The sequence below is a fragment of the Desmodus rotundus genome, chromosome 10 (assembly GCF_022682495.2).
Source record: "Desmodus rotundus isolate HL8 chromosome 10, HLdesRot8A.1, whole genome shotgun sequence".
Taxonomy (NCBI): Eukaryota; Metazoa; Chordata; class Mammalia; order Chiroptera; family Phyllostomidae; genus Desmodus; species Desmodus rotundus.
This window is the reverse complement of record NC_071396.1, coordinates 110910370-110932347: the sequence shown is the minus strand read 5'-3', so window position 1 is coordinate 110932347 and position 21978 is coordinate 110910370. Positions and strand designations below refer to the sequence as shown.

Sequence of the window (21978 nt, the reverse complement as noted above, 5' to 3'; positions counted from 1 at the left end):
ACGCACAGTGGAATGTCGCTCGGCCACAGGAAGGAAGGAGGTGCCGCTGCAGTGTGGGAGAGCCCTGGACACCGTGCTCGGTGTGAGGCACCCGGCACCAAACACCACGCGTGGTTCCAGCCCTCCGACCGGAAGTGCCCAGAAAAACAGTCGAACCCTGAGACACAGAGCAGACTGGTGGTGGCCGGGGGCTGGCAGAACTGGGGGAGGTGGGGAGGGACTGAGGATAGTGAGCAGGGGGGTTCTTTCTGGGGTGACGAAAGGTTCTGAAGCTGCTTTTGGCAACGATCGTGCGATTCTGAGCATACTAAAAACCACTGGACCATTGGACACTTTAAATACGTGAATTGTAAGATATGTGAGTTACATTGCAATACAGTTGCAATAAAAATAGTAACCATAAATATAAACACTCAATATAAATATGCAATATAAATATATTATCGAGCATGAAAAATGTCTATAAGGGAACATTCACGGTCAAAGTGAGGCAGGCTCATTCACAAGCAGATTAAGAGTTTGGGCCGTAGACAGCGCCAGTGAGCCGCCCCTGAGCATCCTTTGCCTCATCCCAACGGGAGCGGCTCTGGATCCAGCCCAGCTCCATGGGGCAGATCCAAGACCCAGCGGCTGCACGTGACTCGTGACTCGAGAGGAAAGGACTCCTGGGGACTGGCAGCGGCGGGAAAGGAAGCTCTGGGCGCCCGGGAAAGGCTCTCTGAAATGGAGTGGGCTATTTTTTGCGGCCGATCCATTCCATTTCCACTGAAAAATTGGGTGGTGCTCCTCTCAATAAAAACCGAAACGGGGCATTTAAAGAAAAGGTAGAAAGCAGTGGTCGCAAGGGCTGAGAACAGTAGGGATTTCAGTAGGGGCCCCGACCTTCCCAGCCGGAAGGGCGCACATGGTCGGCCTCCGGCAGGGCTGTCCCCAGTGGCGGTGCCCCAAGGTCTGCAGCTCCCCGTGGAGCACCAGGCCCCACGGGCTGTGGCCACAGAGATGGGCTGTAAGACCCTGGGTAGGGTCCCCTTTCTGTTTGTTTTCTCGTTTCAGTCACACTTGACTTAGAACGAAGTACACAACAAAACCCTGAAGGGCCAGGCGCTACTGCAGGCTTTGGCCTGTGCTGGAGGACAGGAAGGGGTGGGGGTCAGGGAGAGGAGCTGGAGGCTTGGTCTCAGAGTTTTCTTGGTGGGGCAGGTAGCCCAGGCCCAGCCGGAGAAGCCCCACTGCAGGACCCTCGCAGAGGGGACCCTACATGCTCCCCAGCACCCTGCTAATTCCAGCTCTCGGCTCTCAGGTGTGGAGTTCTCAGTGCCCCTGCACTGGGCCTCATTTTTAAATCCTACACTTTGGAGACTTTCTGAAGTGGTGCCCACCCCACACTGTCCTCTCCCAATCAACTCAGCTTCTGTCCTCAGAGCCCCTCCTCCCACTGAGCTGGCCCTGGGTTCCACCACCCTCCCGGCTCTGCCTGTGCTTAGCTGCCAGCGGCCTGGGTGACTTGGAAATTGCCATGGGCTGCGTTATCCAATGACACTTGCAGCGCTTCTGTCTCCTTAACCAGTGACACTTAGGGCACTTCTGTCTCCTGCTGGGAATACAGCAGGCGTCCTGAGCCGAGGCTGGGAGTGAGGCACACAGTTTGCTGCTGAACAGAGTAAAGAGTTGAAATGAAAGTATTCCGGCCTCCCCCCCAGCACAGGGCCTGCGCCCAGCCTGGTTCCTCCCCACGCACTCAGTGGCCCGTCAGCCAAACCCTTCCGCATCAGAAACTTCGTGCGAAAACCCCACCTACCCAGTCGAGTCCTGTGCACTTGCTTTACGAAGGTGGCTGTGCCTGCGACTGGGCTGATGGCTTTGTGATAATACAGGAAAGACGCCTTATTGGTCTATTTCACCACCACGGGATTAGAAATGAGAGCCAAACCTACCCCCTCCCCCACAGGCCCTTCTGGATCCTGTTAACTCCCCGCGGAGCTGGACTGAGCCAGGCATGCCCGCCCAGGTGAACTGTGGCAGCGAGCCTCGAGGAGTGAGCTGGTCAGGGTGAGGCTTTCGGAGGGCGGCCTGGAAACCCCTGGGGTGGAGGAGGCCATTTTGAGAAACAGAATTCCCCTGAAAGTCCCGAGAACTACAAGTGTCTCCATCGCCCTCCAGTCTCAGGTATGATGGGACAGGTGAGTCGGACCTCAAAGAAGAGCTTAGCTCATGCTCGGTCCCAAACCCAAGGGGATCCCCACCCCTATGTGCCGCTGGCAGGGAGGCCCAGTGAAGGCACAGCAGCACTTGGAAGTGGGGATCACCAGACAGCAGGGTACAGGAGCAGCCTGGCGCAGGCGGGGGTGCAGGGAGGGCTCGGAATCAGGTTCCAGCTGGAGCTGAGGGCTGGCGTGGGCAGGTGGCCCAGGCTGGACAAGGCACACGTCCGCTGCACCGTCTTGAACTAGGGAACCTGGAGAGCACTAAGGTCAATGCCTTGCAAGGCTCCTCCCTGCTAGTCACCGAAGATGACAGCCCCATCCCTGGGGCAGGCCCCATGCGAATCTTAGAGGCAGGTGGGGGAAGGACAAAGGTTCTTCCTAGGTCTTTGACTTCTTAAAGATAAGCAGCTCAAAATGACATTTCACAAAAGGCCAATCTGGGCTGAGGCCGCTTCCCCTCGCCACTCCTGGTACTCCGGAAGCCTCTGGATGGATGCAGATGCTACTGTTTTCTCTAGTTTTTCTCGGTTTTCCTTGGGACGAATGGCACAGCATACCAGTGGTGTAACAGGCGGATGTGAAGGTTGCCTCCCCAGTGTCTGTGTCCTCTCCTGCCCAGCGGTAAGAACTTTGGGCAGGCCTACCTCCCTGCTCTGGTGCCATCAGCTGCAGCCCAGAGTCCTTGCTGGGAGAAAGTTGCCAAAGGCAGGAGTGTCTGCTCCCTCTGGATTGCCCCTCCCAGTCCCCAGGCTGAGTGCAGCTGGGGCGACAGGCTGCCGGGCAGAGGTCACACCCACGAGATGGTGGGAGGCAGGCAGAGGAGGCACCCACACCAGCCCCGGCCTGGCTGCGCAGACCTCATGTCTGTGAGCTCCGTCTAACTGTCCTCCAGGGGAAGCCTTGCTTGGTTCGGCCACAGCAGCCGGGCGCATGTCCTCACTAACTAGTACAAGATGGTTTAAGGACCCGCACAGGTCTGGCATAAGCTTTCCGACCCAGACATCACAAAGTCGCAAGAGCAGAATGAACCCGACTTTCCCTCTGGTTGCAAAGGGCCCCCATGCCCTGCTCTCCTGGGTCAGGAGCGCACCCAGCCAGGTTCTGCCTGTTTCCGTGTGAGAACAGGCAGCTGTGTTGTTGGCAGCTGGCCCCCGCCACGCAGTGACGGGACAGCAACACAGCGGCCCTGGGATTCGCCGGTCCCTGGGCGGCCTCTGCTCTATCTGCGCACTGTCCCCTTAGCAGGCAAAGCCTTTCATCTCTACACAGAACTCCAGGTGAAGTGCAAGGGCCTCCGGGCAGGCAGCCCGGAGGACTGGGTCCCCTGAGTGCAGAGTGACCGACAGCAAGTCCTCCTCCAAGGAGAAGCCTCCATGGGGACTGGAAGGAAGCCAGGGTGCTTGGGCGGAGATGCGGAGAGGGCAGAACCCAAGGCTTAGGACACTGTACAGGTGACTCCAGGGGCGGGGGTGGACCCAGGGAGTAGAGGGGGCAGAGGTCGTGAAGGCCAAAGGAACAACTTCCAGGGCCACCGTTCTGTTCTGTAGAGTGAAGGCAGGCGGCCAAACAGCAGCCCTCTTCCCATCCACGTTTGACCTGGGAGTCCAGGCAGCCAGCAAAGCGGACTTTCAAATGCACGAAGCCCTGCTTCCCACCTAGTCTGGGCTGTGCGTCCACTGGGCCAATAAAGTCTCCATTCTGTTTAAATCGACTTGATTGGATCTTCGGTGACGAGGCAGCATAAGGCAAGGGCACAGGGACGGACACCTCCCTAATGGCTGGGAGGGGCTGGGAGAGGAGAGCCCCTGTCCACCCTGGGCCATACCCCCCATCCTGTGCAGTGTGCTGAGAGTCGGTGGGCGGTGACACGTCCACTCTTTATTTATCCGCACCCTTTATTTATCCGCACAGCCTGAGACCACGTCACCCTTCCAGGAAGGGTCAGGATCGGAGGGTCCGCGAGAAGACAGGAGAGGCCCGCCACGGTTACAGTGTTCGGACAAGGACAGAACCACGGGACAACGAGAGGTCAGGAAGGGGACAGGTGCCCCAACAAGATCCTCGTAGTGGGCCCAACCCTGAAGCAGAGGCAGAGGTGGGGCCAGGAAGCACCGAGGCCTCTGTTGAGCCAGTTGGACTCCGACCAGAACTTTCTACAGAAGAACTCGTGCCGTCAGAGCCGGAGACCAAGTCACGCTGAGCACCCGAGCACTCGGCGGACACTCACGGCCACGGCCCGGTGCAGGTCACGCTGTCCCCAAGGCAGGCTGGGGCTCCCGTGTCCACTCGTGGAAGAGGAAGAGGACAGGCTGCTTGCGTGGTCGGAAGAGGGTGAGGGTGAGGGTGGAAGGCCCTCAGTCCTTCAGCTGCGACACTTCGTACAGGTACGCAGCCAGCATTTTGGTTCCTTCTATGTAGTTATGCCTAAGGGAGAGGGGAAGGCACCGTGGTGGCTGGTGTCCCGAGCTCCAGGCACACAGTGGCAGTCTGGGAGCGCCCCCCACCCCCGTCCTGGCTGACAGGCCCGGAGTTCTGCCTGACTTCAGAGTTTGGGCACCTCGTTCCCAAGTACAGGTTCAGCCTGAGCGTCCCACCAGGAACCTGTCCTGGCCCCGGTCTCCTCGGGTACGTGAGGTCTCACCTGGCCCCCGACTATGAAAGGCTTCACCTGTATCCCATCCTCTCTTTGTTTCTATGGACCTGAGCCTCCAGCTTGAGCCTCCCGTGGCATCTCCCACCAGTCCCCAGGAGGAGTGATGCCCAGGCCAGGGTGCGGGCTGGAGCCTCACCTGTTGAGCTTCTCATTCTGGGAGTGGGCACCGTCATCCGCCGACCCCACAGGCAGCAGCATGACGTTCTTGCCCGTGGCCTCCTGGAAAGTCAAAGTCACTGGAATACTGCCACCTTCCCTGGTCAAGTCCGGCTCCACGCCAAAAACTGGGGGAATGAAGTGAAAGGAACTTGGAGCTGCGCCCCTGCAGACCCACTTCCTGCCCCACCAAGACCAGACCCCGAGTGGGGCCTGGGACAGCAGCCCCGCTCCAGGCGGCCGGCAGAGCAGCCCAGCTTGCACACCGACACTCCTCAGCGCCTTCCCATGTAGCTGCGGGCCTGCATCGGCACGCCGAGGGCCTGGGCATCGTCCCCAGGGGGAGAGTCTGACCTGTTTTCAGGGCTCTTCTCCCAGCCATGTAATGAGGGTGGTTGAAGTCGGACACCCAGGGCTTCCCACCATGGCCCATGTACACCTTGAACTTGTTGGGGCTGTGCAGTTCAGCGAACTTCTCCGTCAAGTACTTTGTAACCTGAGCCACGGACCAAAGAGACACAGTGTGAGAAGCTCGGCACCGCCTCCGCTGCAAGTGGTCTGTCCTACAGCTAGTCTGAGCGCACGGGGTTGACACTGGCCTACAGGGAGTCTGTCCCCGTCTGCGAGAGTCTACGGGAGGTCTACAGAGGCTGCAATGGATCTACAGGGGCTACACTGTCTACACTGAGTCCACAGTGCTTTCCGGCGGGTCGACTGGGGGCCTGCCACGAGTCTGCAGGGAGGCTCCCACAGGTCTCATTTCCTGCTGCTCAACACTCATCTGCACAACTGTGATAACAGAAAAGGGGATTTTATCAAGAATCAAAAACCCAGTTATTTGAAGGTAAAAGGTAATGTTTTAATATCGAGCAATTCACCCTTTATAGAGATATTTCCATATGATTATGACATTCAAGTCAAGTTTTTAAAAATGTTTTTTGACCTGCTTCTTTATAAAAACGATCACATCCAGACCAAAAACGGAGCCAGGAGCCAACCCAGGGACACCTCTGTATAACAAGGACCAGTCCACAGTGTCCTCTCCCAACAGGGAAGCCCTCGCCTCCATCCCTCCAAACCTTCCCGTCCGGGGTGACCGCTCCTGAGAAGCCCACCGGGCCTGCAGCTACCAGAATTCATCCCCTCTGAGTCCCTCCCCTCCATCTGTCACCACGGCCCAGAGGCGGCTCCCCTTGGTCTCACCATAACATATTCTACCTAAAGTCACTGGCCTTAGGACCAGGGGTCAGGTTTTGGCATGCCTCAGCAGTGCCAAAGGCCTCTGCTACACGGTGCTTTTTTATATGGCCTGTATCTCTGATCAGCATCTGAACTGCTTATTCCAGCAATGACCCAGCGGGCCATGGCCCAGAGGCGGGGTGGTGTGAGTGTGGGTTCCCAGGTGTGCGGGGCCCTGCGAAGCTCTTTTGTCCCCTGAGGCTAAGCCTCTGCACAGCTGCCCTCCCAGCGCCCCGGGACCCCACGTGCCTGCTTGCTGACAGCCTCAGGAGTCATGTTGGGCACGAGCCTGATGGAGAACTTGCCGACCACCTTCCTAGGAATCACGGTCTTGGCCCCTGAGCCGGAGAAGGCGCCTTCAATCCCGTGGAGGGAGAGCGACGGGAACCGCCACCGGTGCATCAGGACATCTTTCTGCAGGAAGCAGCAGAGTGGGTGGGGGCGCCATCTGCCTCCGAGGAGACAGGAATGTCCTCTGGGACATCCCTCCTAGCCACCACCAGCCCAGGAAGGAGGTGCAGACCCCGCCGGGGCTGGCAGAGGGGCTGGTCCCAGAAAGGGGGCTCTGCGCTCCCAGCAGCCCCGAGTGTCCATGTGTATGCCTCGCTGCAGCTCTAGACCACTCGGTTTAACAAAACTGACAACAAGAGCCACGGGTTCCTGCCAGCTCTGTGGAATCCAGGGGAGGTCACGGTCCCGCAGACATCAGAGCCTCTGCAGGGCCAGAGGCACTGCACTGGGAGGAACAGGGAGGCCCAACTCGGGCCATCTGCTAACCCCTCCTGAGACCCATGGGGCATAGAACGTGGGCGTAGTTCCTGGGGGGGGCAGGGAAGGCAGGACAGCCCACTGTACCCTGGGCCCCGCATGCCCTCTGCACACAATTTTACATGCCTTGGCCCACCTGTCTCTCAAGAGATAGAAGGCCAGGGCCTGGCCGCACTTCCCCCTATACCCCAGGTCTGTCACTGGGGTTCAGTTATCACTGGGGTTCAGTTATCGCTGGATGGACTGAACTCAAGCTCGCGTCCCTCCTCCTACACCAGCAGCTAACTACCTACCACTACGGCACAGCTTTCCCCCAGGGCTAGAGGAACGTCTTGTGTGGCAGGCAACTGAACACGGGCTCTGCGAGGTGGGCCTCATGTCGCCTCTGCCCAGGGCTGGGGGGCACCCCCCCAACAAACAGGCGACAGCCCCCTGTCTCCATCTCGGTCTGTTCTGCACGTGCTCCCCAGTGCCCACGGCAGCACCGGGCACCACGTGACCTTTCTAACCACCTCTCGGCACCCAGCCAGGAGGGGCCTGCTTCTGGGGGCTGCACCACCTGCTGGCCCAGGTGCCCACGGACACAGCTGACCATGCCGGCCCTCTGCTCCCCACCCCCCTCACTGGGCCCTACAGCAGCAGCCGCACCTTGCAGTTGTGCCGCAGGGTCTGCGCCCCCACGTCCTTGGCGTACTCCTCCAAGTCAAAGTCGATCTTGTCGTAAAGCTTCAGCTCCTCCTCCGTCACAGGGGCCACAGCCTCGTGGATGCCGGGCACCAGGATCTTCCCCTTCCTGTCCGTCAGGCAGCCTGTAGGGGGCAGGGAGGGGTACGCTCAGCAGAGAGGCGGCAGGGAGCCCAGGCCCTGCAGCTGAGGCCGAGTGGGGCCAGAGGTCCCGGCCTAAGGGCCTCGTGGAGACACTTCCTGGGCACATGGGTGCGCTCGTGCTCTGTAACAACCTAGTGAGGCGAGCAGCACCAGCTCCCCAGGTGAAGGCAGAGACTGAGATTCGAAAGGGTAGGCGAGCTGCCCCCAGTCACAGACCGGGACACCCTGAGCAGAGCGCCCTCCCGAGCTGTGGGGACCAGAGCAGGGCACAGAGGAGACTGCAGTCCCAGGAGCTGGGCCGGCTGCGTACGGGCAGCCAGCATCTGCCCAGGGAGGAGGCAGGCACCAGGAAGGGTGGGCGGGGCCTGCAGCCTCCCAGTTACAGGTGCAAAGACTCTAGCAGATGCCCTCTGAGAGTCGTGGCACAGTGTGTCCAGAGGAATGACGGTCGTGTGATTCTAGGGGATGGGCTGGGGAGGGGTGCGGAGCTGCGTCCTGGTGTCGAGGCAGGGTCCAGGGGCACAAGGAGGCAGGGGGTGGAGGAGGAGGAGGCAGAAGTGAAGCCTCGGTCCGGGTCTTTTAAAGGGGACAGTGAGTGGAGGGAGGGAGGCAGGGAGCCACCGAGTAACACGGACATGGGTCACACAGAATGCTGGAATGCACCAGACACTGGTGACAGCTGGGAAATGCCCACCCCTTCCTCCCAATCCCAGGTGCTGGTGGACACCGGCTTACCCATCAGCGTGATGAGGTCGGTCATGGCCTCGTGCACCGAGCCCCCGTACACGCCAGAGTGCAGGTCTCTGTCGCTGCATTCCACCTGCACGGGACAAAGGCTGCGCTGTTGTGCTGCTTTGTGGGAGCTTGTTGTTATCGTGTGACAGTAACTGGAACCAAGGACGTCCATAAGGCCTGACAGGCCATTTTGAAAATCAAAATTTGCTCCCTCAATGAGCTAAGCAAGGCGTTTCCTAAATTATAATACTTGGAAGCAACAACGAAAAATAACCTTGGAAATGTTAACCACAGGTGACCCAGACACCCTAACCACAGGTAAATTAGGAATACTGACCAAAGGTAAACCAGGAATATTGCCCACAGGTGAACCAGGAATACTGTGCACAGGTGAACAAGGAGTGCTGAGGGCCAGCAGGGGCCTGGAGCCCAAGGACCTGGGGTCAGACCCCACCCACCGCTGCCTGGCTGTGTAACCAGGGCAGGGCAGCAATCCCCTCCCCTGTCGTGGGACAGAGTAGGCTGGCCCGCCTCCTGTTGTGCACCTGGTGGGTTATTGGCACAGCGGGTAGAACGGTGCCTTGCCCACACAGAGAGCTCAGGGTAGCAGCTGTGATCACTTCCGGCACTTGTGAGCCTACAAACCACCCTTACGTGCAGGACTAACTTCATCATCATCACCTGGGCTGACGGAACCCCCCCACCCTCTCTGCAAAGCGGAAACTGGGGCTCGGCCTGCCATTCAGTGAGTGGCAGGTCATTCCTCCCTGGTCCCAGGTCCCTCAAGGTCACTCAGTCAAGGGGTAAGAGCTAAGGACTGAAACACCAACCCTTTCACTTTTTTATCCTCACCCAAGGACATTTTTCCATTGCTTTTTTATAGAGGGAGGTAGGGAGGGAGAGCAACACGATGGGAAAGAAAAACACTGATCGGTTGCCTCCTGTGTGCACCTAGACTGGGACTGACCTGCAACACAGGTATGCGCCCTGACCGGGAACTGAACCTGCAACCTTTCAGCTGGGGGACGATGTCCAGCCAACCCAGCCACACCAGTCAGGGCCGAACACTTCACCATTCAAAGGAAGTCTGTCTAAAACGCTCCGTGAGTCTCAGTCTTCCTAAGTGGACTAGTATTCGACTTCCGCTCCACTGCTGCAAGACCATGCGGCAAAGAACACACCTGGCTTGAGGCTGGATGACGCCAGTTCGATGGCACTGGCCCAGAGTGCCACAGTGGTTTCCACCACCGACCAGCGGGTGCTTCCAGCCTGCGGCCCACTTCCTGCTACTGGCGACCGAGGGCCAGGGAGGGGCCGGCTGGCTGTGGGTCGGGGGGCCACCGCGGACCACACAGAGCGTGGCACGTACCTCGATGAAGAAGTAGCAGATGCCCCGCAGGCCGTAGGTGATGCAGGGCTTGCTCTTCCCCAGCCAGTAGTTGTCGGAAATGCAGACGTAGTCCACGTCCCTGAAGAACGTGTCTTTCCGGGCAAAGATCAGCTCGTCCAGGCCCTCAGAGCCCGACTCCTCCATGCCCTCCAGGCAGAACCGGAGGTTGACGGGTATCTCCTGTGTCGAGAAAGGGTATCAGGGGCACTCAGCCTTCTGTCTTAGAGACTGCACACAGGAAGTCACCAAGCATTTTCAAACCGCCAATTTCTAGGACCCAGCTCCTTCCAGACCTAGCACTGGGGCTGGGCTGGCTGTGCACGTCCCCAAGTGGTACCTCGTCCCCAGGCCCCAGGCTGTCAGGGGACGAGCCTGGCTCCAGCCATGGTCACATCCTCACTGAGAGCTCCTCGCCAGCCACTGCTCAGCGTGATGCGGCTCCTTGTCATAGGGGTCTCCACGCTGGCCCAGCGTGGGTCGGGGTCTCTAGCCCAGCTCAGCGGCTCTCTCTTGACAAAACACTGGGTCTCTTAGGGCTGAGATTCTAGGCAACCTTTTCTCTCTGCTTCTCGGAGTCTCACAAACTCTCACCGTGGAAGCACACAGTTAAGGAACACATTTTAACCATCAAGTGTATTTTCAGAGGCGGTAAGGCGCGCAGAGAAAGTGAGGGGTCTGTTCACGCAGGTGGCCCTCAGGCCCGAGGCCTGCCCTCTCCCCCCATGGGCCTGGGCCCTGCTGAGCCAACAGGGGTAAACACTGTAAAGCAATTAACTATGCCTGCAGGGCTTCCAGCTAAGAGCTGAGTCCCGGGCTGACATCCTATGGGGAACCTGCTGCCTCACCCATGTCCCAGCGATCTTTGATCGGAACCAGCCCAGCCCTGTCCCTCAGATGGGAGCAGGTGAAGCGGACACACCTGACTGGTTTTCTGGAAGGCTTCCAGGGCGTTCATCCAGCCGGCCACCGGCCCCTTGTCGTCGGTCGCACCTCTCCCGTACAATTTGCCTAGAAGAGCAACCAGCAAATTCATCAAGTTACAATGGCAAGGACAAAGATAGGAGAGAGTCCTCTGTGAGCACCTGATAACATCTTAGCAAAACCACACCTGCCCGTCCCGAGCTTCCCTCCACAGCAGAAGTCCCGTGTTCAGGCTACCAGGAGCCCGAGTGCCCGCCCAGCACTGCGGTGAGGATTCCCAGAGAGTCTGCCATCAGCTGAGGCAGCCTCTCAGGTGGCTGCTTCCAGGTCCCCCACCCCCCTCGCGGACACAGCAGTTAGCCAGTGCTCAGTTCCTGCTGACTCAGGGCACAAACTTCAGACCCGGCCCCAGGAACAGGCTATCAGGGGGCAGCTTGTTACAATCTACTGCTGTAATCATCTGATAGGAGATAGGCTGGGCACAGGTAGGAAGTGCGCAGCGCCCTTCTCAAGAGAACTGCAAACCGCAGCTGCACCCCAACCCCCACACCTCACGTGGTAAAGAACAGAACTTAGGCTTGTTATCGATTCTCTCGGCTGCCACTGAGAACGGCCAGCATGGTCCTGCTGCTCCGCAGTGGGAGGGGTCCAGTCACCGCCCCCCCCCCACTGGCTCCTGGGGCCCCCCAGAGATGAAGTGTCTGGGCTGGAGAACAAGGCTGGGCCCTCCCCCTGGCCCTCTGTCACGGGGTGCGGGGCACCCAAGGGTGACTGGGGCTCAGCACCGTGGCCAAGGCCTGCCCGGGCTCCGCTTCTCCCTGTCCTGGCCAGCCCTCCGACTGCCTCATCCCCAAGACCGTTTTCACACATCTGGCAGCTGTGACAGGGCCACCCCAAAGTAGCTGGGGGCTCAAAGCAGTCATTACCGGGCATTTTCTCTTAAATTAAACCCAACTTTTCACAAAAGCTAAAGAATTCTCCCAAAAAGCAACCTCCTTCCCAGAACGGGCGCTGACGAGGTGACCCCACTGTACGGACCACCATGCCGCACAGGGGTGTATGACAGAGGTGCGCCCCTCCCCTGTCCTGGGGCGGACGCGAAGCTACAGAGGGAGCCTATCTGTCCAGTGTGATTCGCGAGCTGCCGTGGCTACAGGGGTGCACGAAGTACAGGTGGGGGAGGGCACAAGACGGGGTGGGGGGGCTGTGCGGAGCAGAGCCAGTGTGACTGAATCTGCAGGTGTCAGGCGGAGGCTCAGCAGGATGGGGGGGGCTCAACAGCTTCCACAGCCACTGGAGGGCCGGGGGTGGGGGGCGGCGGGGGGAGAGGCAGGAGGAAGGGCAGGCTGGACAGTGAAGCCCCGGTCCAGACAGCGGTGAGGGAGGAGCCTGTCCTGCCGGGAGGTCAGCGCTCTGGCTCACTGCACTGTGGTGGCCACGCGGCGCGCGGCTGACCCTCCTCAGATGCTGCCTGAGGACAGAGACTGGACTGGGTGCAGCAGCAGTACATCCGGGGAAGGACTCTCAGTAAAGTCAGCCCAGACTTGGCCCGAGGGAGCAAGGTGCGAGGGCACAGGCATCTTATCTGGCCAAGGCCGGTGGCCGGCATGCACAGGCGAAGGTCCAGAAAGGCGGGCAGGAGGAGATCCATAGCAGGGGTGGGAGGAGAGGTCAGCCTGGTGGCTGGGGGGAGGGGTCCAAGATAAAGCCTCTAAGTGCCTGAGCCTGCCCGGCGGGGTGGCATCTGTGACCATGACCGAGCCATCTCTGTCCCTGCCCAGGGCGGTGAGGACAAAGGCTTCCCTCCTGTCCCCAGGTGAAGCTACTGAACCACGCCGTGGAGGCATCTAGAAACCGGCTGTCCCAGGGGGACTGGTGTCTGAGGGCTGCACGGCGTCCATTCAGAATTGGGGGAGCCCAGCTGACCCCGGACACAACACCCCACTCCCACAGGACACGGGCGTTCTGGTGTGACTGTGACTGCACCCGGGTGAGACTTCCCACCCAAAGCCGATGTCTACATCTGTCAGACAGCTTGTCCTGGGCGGATAACCAAGGGCATGCTGGTGACGCTGCTGGGGCGAGGCAGCAGCCTTGGGAGCCCTCCCCCCAGGGAGAGCACCCTCACCGTCCCGCTCCACCAAGGTGAAGGGCTCGCTGTCCCAGCCGTCCTCCAGGGCCGCCGGCTGCACGTCCAGGTGGCCGTAGACACACACCGTTTTCTTCTGTGGGTCGGAGCCCAGCTTGCCGAGTAAAATGGGGGGCAGTGGTATCTCTGAGCCATCAGGGAGCTGGGTGGGGAGAGGGAGAAAGTGAGCACAGCCTTTGTTTGAAAACCTGCCACTTATGGCCGACATTATTAAAATACCTGGAGTGTCCTGACCCTTCTCATCAATCACCCTCTATTGTAGAGTTAAGATCGGATTGCTCAACTGGGTCATTAATGAACAAGAATCTACTTTCCTATAATTCAGAGAACAAAGACTCAGTTGTGTTTACCAACTGCAGGCCATTTGGTAAACTTTTAAAGGCAGATTGTTTTTTAGCTTTTATGTAACAAAACAAGTTATTCAAGGTGAGTTTGGGATGCAACTTATTCCAGTATTTTCTAAAATAATGGATAAAAACCACTGCAATCTTAGAGCGGAAGGCATGTGTCCGAAATTCCGTACGTGGATTCCAGTTCTGCACAGACGGGGCCATAGCCGGGGTGCAGGGACCAGTCACAGGCAGCCGCACGCTCACGCACTAACAGCTGGTCCTGGGCTTTCCCCCGAGGGCCGGCCTGGTCTCCCCTAGTCCTGCGGGAACGGGGTCCACGCGTTAACCACAGCGTTCTCGCTCTCTAGGACAGACTGCGGGGATGCAGCGGCCAACCCGGGGCTCCTCCCACACGCACGTCGGCTGGACCCTCCAGCTGTCACTTTAAATGCCCTGCACCTGCTCCCCCACCTCCTATATTCCAACGGGACACCTGTCACCACTACAAAGTACTGCCAGCAAACCGCTGGGGGGTGGGCTGGGGGCTGGAGGGCAAAAAGCACACATCCTTCGTGCCAGCTGCTGGGTAAGGATCATCCATGTGAGAACCACCACGCACGATGTATCAGTCTAGTTACTAGAAAAGTCTTTATGGAAACATACATCAATAAACACACAGCTAAACTGGTGACGAAGCCAAACCTGCGATCCACAAGCAAGAGGTAGGCAAGCAGCTAGTGAAAGTGACCAGCCATGGGGGTGCAGCTGGCAATGGCGCCAGGGGCCCTGAGCGCCGCTGGGTGTGCACATCCTTCCAGAACGCGCCAGCGCCAGGCTGCCGGGACTCTTGCGGGATGCGGATTTGTCTCCTGTAAGCGCCGCTCATAAACCCTCGGCGCGAGTGACTCTCGGGAGCCCCACAGGTGGCCACGCGCAGCCCTCACGGGGACGGCCTCTGCAAGCCACCGGGGGCAGAGAGCCGTTCCTCACACTCATTGCCCAGGTGGCACTGGCACTGGACTGGGGCCGCAGCTGGCCCTCAGCTTGCCTCAGGAGGAGAGTGGTGTTCCAACGACAGCAGATTTTCTCGAAATAAACTTCCACTCAAGACAGCTCCTCTGGAACCCTTTAGCCTTCTCTAAGGAGCCGTCCGGGCCCAGAGGTAAGTTCGTGTGAAATTCATGCTGCAAACCGTACGCCTCGCTCTGGGGGTCCCTGACTGCTCCGAGCTCGACAGCCACGTGTTCCCAGGGATGACGCACTGTCCCCCACAAGAGCGCCTGCTGGGACAGAGCCAGGGACAAGGGTTCCACATCCTGCCCTCCTTTCCGCCCAACTCCCGTGGCCACCACCTGAATGGAACGCAGCACCCAGGGAGCCCTGCTCCATCCTGCACATTGTCAGCTTCTTCCCTTACGTCACTTCTTGGCTCCGGAGCCACGGCTGCCCCATTTCCTCAGCTCCTCTGCCTGGGGTCAGGCCCTGGGTGAGCAGGTCTCTCACACCCGCAGGCGAGGCAGCTGTTCTCTGTACTAGCTGGGGCGGTGGCAGCAGACAGGCCCCACCTGACCTCTGCTGCTCCTGCCGGGGCGGGGAGGCCCGATCCCATACAGCCCCAGATCAGCCCCCCCGGGCCTCACCCACTAGGTCCCAAGCCCCGAGCCCCATCATCAGTACTCAGAACCCCTGGGATGCCATCTTTTCTCCGTAAGCCTGTGTCTGTGCATGCGGTAACACCCACGCCCCCTCCACACCTGTCCACAGTCGCCCTGGCCCCGAGAACCAGAGCACCGCTGCCCAGTGTCCTATTGGGGACTGATGCACTGCGACCCTGCCACGCAGGCAGCCCCAGATCACGCAAACAGCGCTGAAGTCTGTCGACTCCTCGGTAAAAATGGGTGCCGTGCAATTCAAAGTGCTGTGGCGGTCACTGCAGTCCCCGTGGGGGGCCCTTTCTTAAAAACTGCGCTGTGTCCACGCTCAGGAGCCCGGCCTGTCTGTGGTAGTAGAACAACTCTGGAAAGTTACTGTCCCCCAGGTTTGTTTCGAATACACCAGGGAAAAACGGAGTGGGAGCCAGTTAGGTACGTTCCTGAGAGAAGATAGTACAAAGAGCCTTGGTTTACTTTCTCCTGAGCGGAGGGCAGTGCCGGGAGGCTGCGAGTTCTATTTCGTAGTCTTAAGTCAGCGATTAGATCCGCAGTCGGGAGAAACTGCACACAAGCACGGCTGGCCTGGAACCAGGGGGCCCGGTTCTCCTCCCCGGGCCACGAGCTGGAGTGGCTCCGGGGGAGACGCAGCCCACCTGGGCCTCTGGGTGCTTCCAGTCATGGAAAGAGCAGACTGGGCTGAATGTCCACAGGCAAAATCCGGGGACAGTGACCTCAACTGACACTTACACCATCGGGTAAGAGACCCGAGATACACCAACCTTGCCACGCCCTGCATTACAAAATCACACGGCAACTTCGAAAACACATGCTACGAACCGTGTAATTCAGGTGGGCCTGTCCTCATCTGGGACTAAGAGTGGGCTGATTAGCAGGAAGTGGCCCGTTCACGTTGGTCAGGAAGGAAACAGACCACGGCCATCTGTCAGTGTCCAGCCCCCCACACAGAGTTCGTTCCTCTTCATCAAGAACAAGTGCTCTTCCTAGCAATCTGGACCTGGGGACAGAGTGCGGGGACAGTGGGAGTCTCCGTGTGTTTACATCTTCGTGGACAGAATGGACCTGCCTTGTGTGAAAGGAAACTGAGTTCTGGGAAACCTCAGCTCTTTTCTACGAACGGCCTCCAGGCTCACTTCCACTGGGGTGACGCTCCGTAGCGCCCCCTCCCGGAGAGAAATGCCCAGGATGACAAGCCTGGTCCACCTACCTACAGAAGTCAGGGTTAGTATGCAAATCAGGCCTCTTAGTTTAAAGACAAGCAGGGTGGCCAGACGCACACCCCACTCCACACACCCTACTCCGCACCTTCTGTTTTCCAATGTCCACCAGTTCCACGGAGCCGCCCAGCTGCTTGATGTCCGCGGCGGCGACCTCCATCATCCTCCGGATCTCTCCCCTCTTCTCGGGCCAGGCGGACACACTCTGGATGGCCACCCATTCCGCAAGCTTCTGTTTGTGGACAGTAAGGGAAAGGGGACTCTCACGAGGTGCTCCTTGAGGAAGAAAGGCACCCACACACCTGTCGTGTTCTGGGCACCCCGCACTGGACTGCAACCTGCGGCCACTCCACTTTGACCTCGTTGGCCGGGTGTCAGGGACAGATCCGCCACACCTCCCCTGTGCTTAAGGTTTTTAAAACGTGTCTTTACTAGCCCTGTAGCAAGAACTACAGAGTAACAGAAATATGTCAGAATGTGTATTTTTAACCCTTGAGCATGAGGTGAATGTAAAAGGCACCACGTTCTAGAAATACTTTTACACCTGAATCTGACAGAACTGCAGCCGAGGGACACAGCAAACACCCAGGGTTTTCAGCCCAAGCCAGCTCAGTCGCCACCCTGACAAGGGCCAAGCTCCCCAAAGTGTACTCCTCAGAGCCAGAACTCTGAAGCGCTCCCTGAACGTGTCTGCCCACGGCGGCCTCGGAGCACGGCGATTTCTGTTCACCTCCAGAAACGGGTCACGCTATAACCTCACCGCATCATTTAAAGCATCCTGAATGCAAAATAGGTCTTTAACCTAGATCAACCACGAGCAATGACAGATGGATGTTAACAAAAATCTCACACGATTTTCTGTCAAAAGCCAAGAAATGTTAACTTTTATACATCTGAAGGTATAGAGAAGATAAAGGAGAAAGGTAATGAGGAGGTAAAGGAAAACAGTCTCTAGACTACACACACACACACACACACACACTTTTAGTAGCCATTTTTTTGGTGTGAGAACACTTCAGAACCACTGTCGTAGCCAATTCCAAGCAGAGAGCACAGCCCCCATGCTGCACATGAACCTCCCGAACTCAGTCACCGGATAACCGGACAACCAAACAACTGAGAGTGAAGGCCCTTTGCCCTACATCTCCTCACTGCCCACCCCCAGCCCCCGCTCTGCTTCCCCGAGTCCCGTTCTCGGGTGGCCCACAAGTGAGAACAGGCGGTGTCTGTCTGTCTTTAACACTTCGCTGGAACGGTGAACTCATGTTCGCTCCCCCAAGCCCCCGAGGAGTAAGCTGGACTTTAGGGTGACCAACACAAGTAGCTGCTCCCTTACCTTGACGTAGCGATCCTGATTGTCATCCACGTACTTGAACAGGGTGGTGAGGACCGACATCTTTCAACCTGAGACAGCCCTCGGAGACTCTGGGGAGGACAAGCGCTCGGTCAGTCCTGTCTCTAGACAGCGCCCAACTGACTCAGGACAGGCTCTGGATCAGGGCCACAGACTGAGACCCCGCCCTCCCAGCCACGCAGGTTCCAGGAAGTGACTGGGTTCCCAGAAAATGAAACCTTAGGGATGCAGTTAGAGGCTCAGCTGGATCTCCCACTCTCTCTCAGAGGGAAGCGGCACCCAAAGTGTGTCAAAGTGGCAGGTAATGAGGGAAGGGCCTGGTGGAAGACATTCTGATGAAAATTAAAAGTAGGTGCTTCCCAGTAACACTGACTCAGAGCACTTGAAATGTGTAACTTTACTCCCTTGAAGCACACAGAGAACTTTCCACCTGCTGTGACCACAGAGGCGATCATCACCTCCCCATCCCAGCAAAAACATCACACCACCACCAAAGCCCAAGGCCAGGTGCGTAAACTCTGCAAGGAAGTTGACGGTCGGAGTCCAGAACCTGCCAAAGGCAACAGGTGCGACCTGCACACAGGCCTGAGCAGGAAAAGCAACTCCATCCCTCTGTGCCCCCACTCTGGTTCCCATGCGTGCGACCCAGCACGCCCAGCTCCAGCCCACAAGCACGGAGAGAGGAATCCTTTGACGGCTGGATCGCCTTTAAGATTTGGGGTGCACGTGAGACAAAACCAATCCTGGTGCTGCGCCTTTCAAATCTGCTTCAGCTGACAACTCAGGTCCCCTCCAGTGGTGGGACGGGCTCAGCCACACCCCACCGACGGGCAGAGTTTCAGACCTGCAGCGGCAGACTCCCAGGTTCTGCCACGTCCAGCGGTGCTCGTGCCTGGGCACTGGTGCACGGTGGTTCACAAGCACCATTTGCACGAGCACCATTTTAGCTTGGCATTGGACTCCAGAGTAATTTTTGAACAGAGAGGAGACTGCACCCACAGTGACAGGAAGTGGGACTGTTGCACGGGGGCTGAGGGGTCACGGCTGCACAGTGCAGTGCGAGGTCAGCAAGGCCGTAGGTCAAACTGCGTATGTCTGGTGCCTCCTTCCTCCTCTGCAAACAGCAGCCTCAGAGCCTGTCATCCTTACCAGTACCAACCCCCAACCAACGGGTGGTGTCTGTGGAGGCTCAGGCCTGAAAGAGCCCGCACACAGTCCGCAGCGCTACAGACTTCAAGGGCATTAGTAAGTCCAATTTCCATCCGCCCATCACCCAAACTGCAAACAGGAAGCATCTGTAACACTATGCTATGCCGGCACTTTTATTTGGGTTCCTGGTCATCGAGGGCCACAAACCCCAAACTCGCTGGGGTGTTCAAGCCCAGGCTTCCCACAGAGCCCCTCGGAGGCGAACCACTAACATCGTGCCTTCCCCCAGAGCAGAGTCCATGGACCAGACTGGGCGGCTCCCCGAACCAACCACAGCATCTCCGGCTCCTCTGTCAGGGCAGCCCGCCAGGGTCTCCTCCTCCTTCCTACCAGGGCTTCAGGGCTGTCAGGTCCTCTCCTGCCCTGCCCCTATTACCTGGGGCCTGCTGACCCCAATGTGTTGAGGCAAAGGCGCAGTGCTGGTGTGAACGCAAGCATATATCCTTTGGAAATGGGCCCCCCCTCACCGCCCCTCTTGACCTCTGAAGTTCCTGGGGAGCAAAAGGCTTCAACAGGGAACCCAGTGGGATGGGGAGGGGGAGGGGGGACAGGGATGCAGCCCCTGGAACCGCCTACAACACCTGCAAACCCATCTCTGTCTGCATGCACTCACTGCGCATGTTACAGTAAATAAATCCTGAATTGTGCCTTAGTCTCTGCAAAAAGCTACTACACCAGTCAGGGGCTCCCAATTCGCTCCATCCAGAGCTCCCAAACACTGGGGACTCTGTCCCCATTCCTCCGCGCCCACACGATGGATGTTCAAGTTGTGCACGGAAGGTGCCCACTGGGACAGGTTCGCCTGCCCACCAGCCCGCACGCCAGCTCCGCTCCAGGATGACGCCCGGGACCCCATCGCTGCGGCAGGGGCGGGCTGGTGGCCCTGTTCGTGGGGCCCACGGGCACGAGGGCGTGCGTGCCACGACCCGGGGCCAGGGCTCGTGTCCATTTCACAGGTGAGAATTACCGAAGCTGATGCGACCACCGACCTGCTCAGACCGGCGAGCTGCAACCCCTGACCTGGAACGCCAGCGGAGGTTAGCAACCTCTGACCCCGAGCCCTCTGACCCCAGGCTGACGCACAGCCCTGACCGGAGACTCCGCAAAGCCTCCGCAAAGCCTCAGCAGGACAAAGGCGCCCCTGCGCTGCGGCCCTGGCCCAGCGGAGCCGCGGATTCCGCACCGGCCCTGATTGAAGGAGACACCCGCCTTTCCTGTCACCGCCAGGTGTGGGACCCAGAAGTGGGCGCGGCCACACCGCACCCGACCCCGCAGCGGCCTGGTGCGCCACGCACGCGCGGCCCTCAGCCTGGCTGAGGCTGCAGTCCGCCGCCCCGCCTCTGCCCCTTCCGCACGCCGAGCCTGGCGCGACTCCCGCCCGGGCCACCTCCGGGCCAGCGGAGGTCGCTCACCTCCTGCAGCCGCTGCGCAGAGGCCACCAGACGCGCTCGGGTCACAGCCTTGCACAGCGCACAGGCGCCCGGTCGAGCCCACCAACCCCAGCCTCTTCCGGGGAACTGGCTGGCCCCGCCCCACGCCGCCCTGGTCCCGCCCCTCTAGAGCGTGACCCCGGGCTGCGGACCCAGAGAGGCAGAGGGTCCCGAGCCAGCCTCCTTGTAGCCGCCCTCGTGTCTGCCGCCCGCTACGACTAGGTACCTCCGACTCGCTCCTCGGTTTTGGCATCTGAGGGTTGGGTTTTAATGACGTTCCGCGTCCCAAGTCGGGCCACCCACACCTTACCCCCTGGACCCTCCGTCTTTGGGAATGTCCCATCCCCAAAAAGCTGAGCAGTGCACGTCTTGCTAGTCACACACATTTCCATTTCCCGTAGCTTTGGCACTTCTTTCACAGAACTTTCATCAGCACCATTACCAATATTTTAGTATTTAAATTCAATAGTCCCAGAAATTAATGAGGAGGGTGGACTGTCAACCAAGGGTCGTTACGGCCAGTCCCTTGCCAACAGAAATCCCCACTTTGGGGTGCAGTGAGGAAGGAAGCTTTAGGAAGCTATTCAGTGCCAACAGCTCCACTGTGTGCATGGAAAGGGGCCCTGCACTACCCCCTGACAAGCTTAGGGGAGGCCTGCTCGGGAACTTGCAAACTCAGAGACAGGAAGTATCCACACAGCGTGGTCTGAAATGGAAACTTTCTCACTCAAAGTGGTTCCTGGCGGGTAGCTACGTCCTAGGGCAGTATTTCTTTCCCTGACAAAGGTCAATCTTCACCTTAACGGAGCCTGTCTGTTTTGTTGCATCCAGGATGGCATACCTGCCTACGCAACAAAGTAATGTCCCTCTTTTCTGGACCCACCCCTCAAAGGACAGGCAACGGAATCAGAGTGGAGACCACAAATCCCCTCCTTGTTACTGTCATTGTGTTAATTGTTGTTAATTATCCTGTACCCACCTACTTAAAAGAAGTATGTGTCTTCCACCTTACTTTTTATCCGACCTCAGGGCTTCCCCCATCTCTCCCCTCCACCGCTCTGCTTTCTCCTGCCTCCCTAATCTATTACCAATGGATTTCATGTAACCCCTATGTCTGTCCCTTTGATTCTGACGTATAAAATAAAGTGCAAAACTGCCATTTTCCAGAGCATTTTCTCAGTCTGTTCAGATTTTGTTTCCAAGCAATTGTCATCAGTTTGGCTCAAATAAACGGACAAAAATTCTTACAGGTTTGGGTGTTTCTGGTGTTGACTACTGTAATACAGCACAGCCCAAAAAACAAGGCAGCGGATTTTTTTGGGGGGGAACTCCACTCTGCCCATCTCTCCTGTCTCCAGTGTTTCTCCTCCAGCCAGAAGAGCAGTCTCAGTTGTAGCTTCCAGAGTTGGCTTACAAAGAGATAAATCCCAACCCTGGCCCCTGATTGGTCTGTTCCCATGTAAATAAGGATTCCAAATCCTTGCACTTTGGTTGGTCCAAAATCCACTCTCCTGATTGGTCAAAATGGAGCTGCTCTGATTGGTGCTAATAAGATATAATTGTACAGCTCAAACTGGATAGGGAAAGAAAGCCTCAGTTTTACTGAACAGGACAAGAGCCCCTGTCTCAGGCCCTCTTTCCCAGAGCTGGCTGGACCCCATGAAGCAGGACTGACCGTAATTGTTTAATGAGACTTCATCCTCAGGACTAGAAAATTGCTGGA

At 58.3% G+C, this 21978-nt stretch overlaps 1 protein-coding gene across 3 annotated transcripts; it reads right to left on the bottom strand.

The window, feature by feature from the left end:
• Positions 1–4081: 4081 nt before the first annotated feature.
• Positions 4082–20364, bottom strand: CNDP2 (carnosine dipeptidase 2). Of its 3 annotated transcripts, XM_053913220.1 has the most exons (12): positions 20238–20364; positions 17599–17687; positions 16351–16494; positions 13023–13185; positions 10893–10981; positions 9953–10153; positions 8584–8668; positions 7669–7829; positions 6502–6666; positions 5368–5509; positions 4994–5141; positions 4082–4628 (listed from the first exon to the last, which is right to left on the bottom strand). In XM_053913220.1, exons 2-12 carry the CDS (start codon positions 17656–17658, stop codon positions 4559–4561), a joined length of 1428 nt encoding a protein of 475 aa, XP_053769195.1. In that variant the 5' UTR covers positions 17659–17687; positions 20238–20364; the 3' UTR covers positions 4082–4558. The 3 variants fall into 3 exon arrangements, with proteins under 3 accessions (XP_053769195.1, XP_024436102.2, XP_045043880.2); XM_024580334.3 differs by lacking the exon at positions 20238–20364 and having other exon boundaries at positions 17599–17754; XM_045187945.2 differs by lacking the exons at positions 13023–13185; positions 16351–16494; positions 17599–17687; positions 20238–20364 and adding an exon at positions 11082–11127.
• Between the last annotated feature and the right edge of the window lie 1614 nt (positions 20365–21978).

Bases quoted from the DNA above. Each gene is read 5' to 3' on its own strand.
- CNDP2 (XM_053913220.1), bottom strand. From the start codon at position 17,658: ATGTCGGTCCTCACCACCCTGTTCAAGTACGTGGATGACAATCAGGAT. The intron at 7,830-8,583 runs GTAAGCCGGTGT...TGCCCCCTACAG, and splicing joins CGACCTCATCACGCTGATGG to GCTGCCTGACGGACAGGAAG. The intron at 6,667-7,668 runs GTGCGGCTGCTG...TGCTTCCTGCAG, and splicing joins CCCTGCGGCACAACTGCAAG to AAAGATGTCCTGATGCACCG.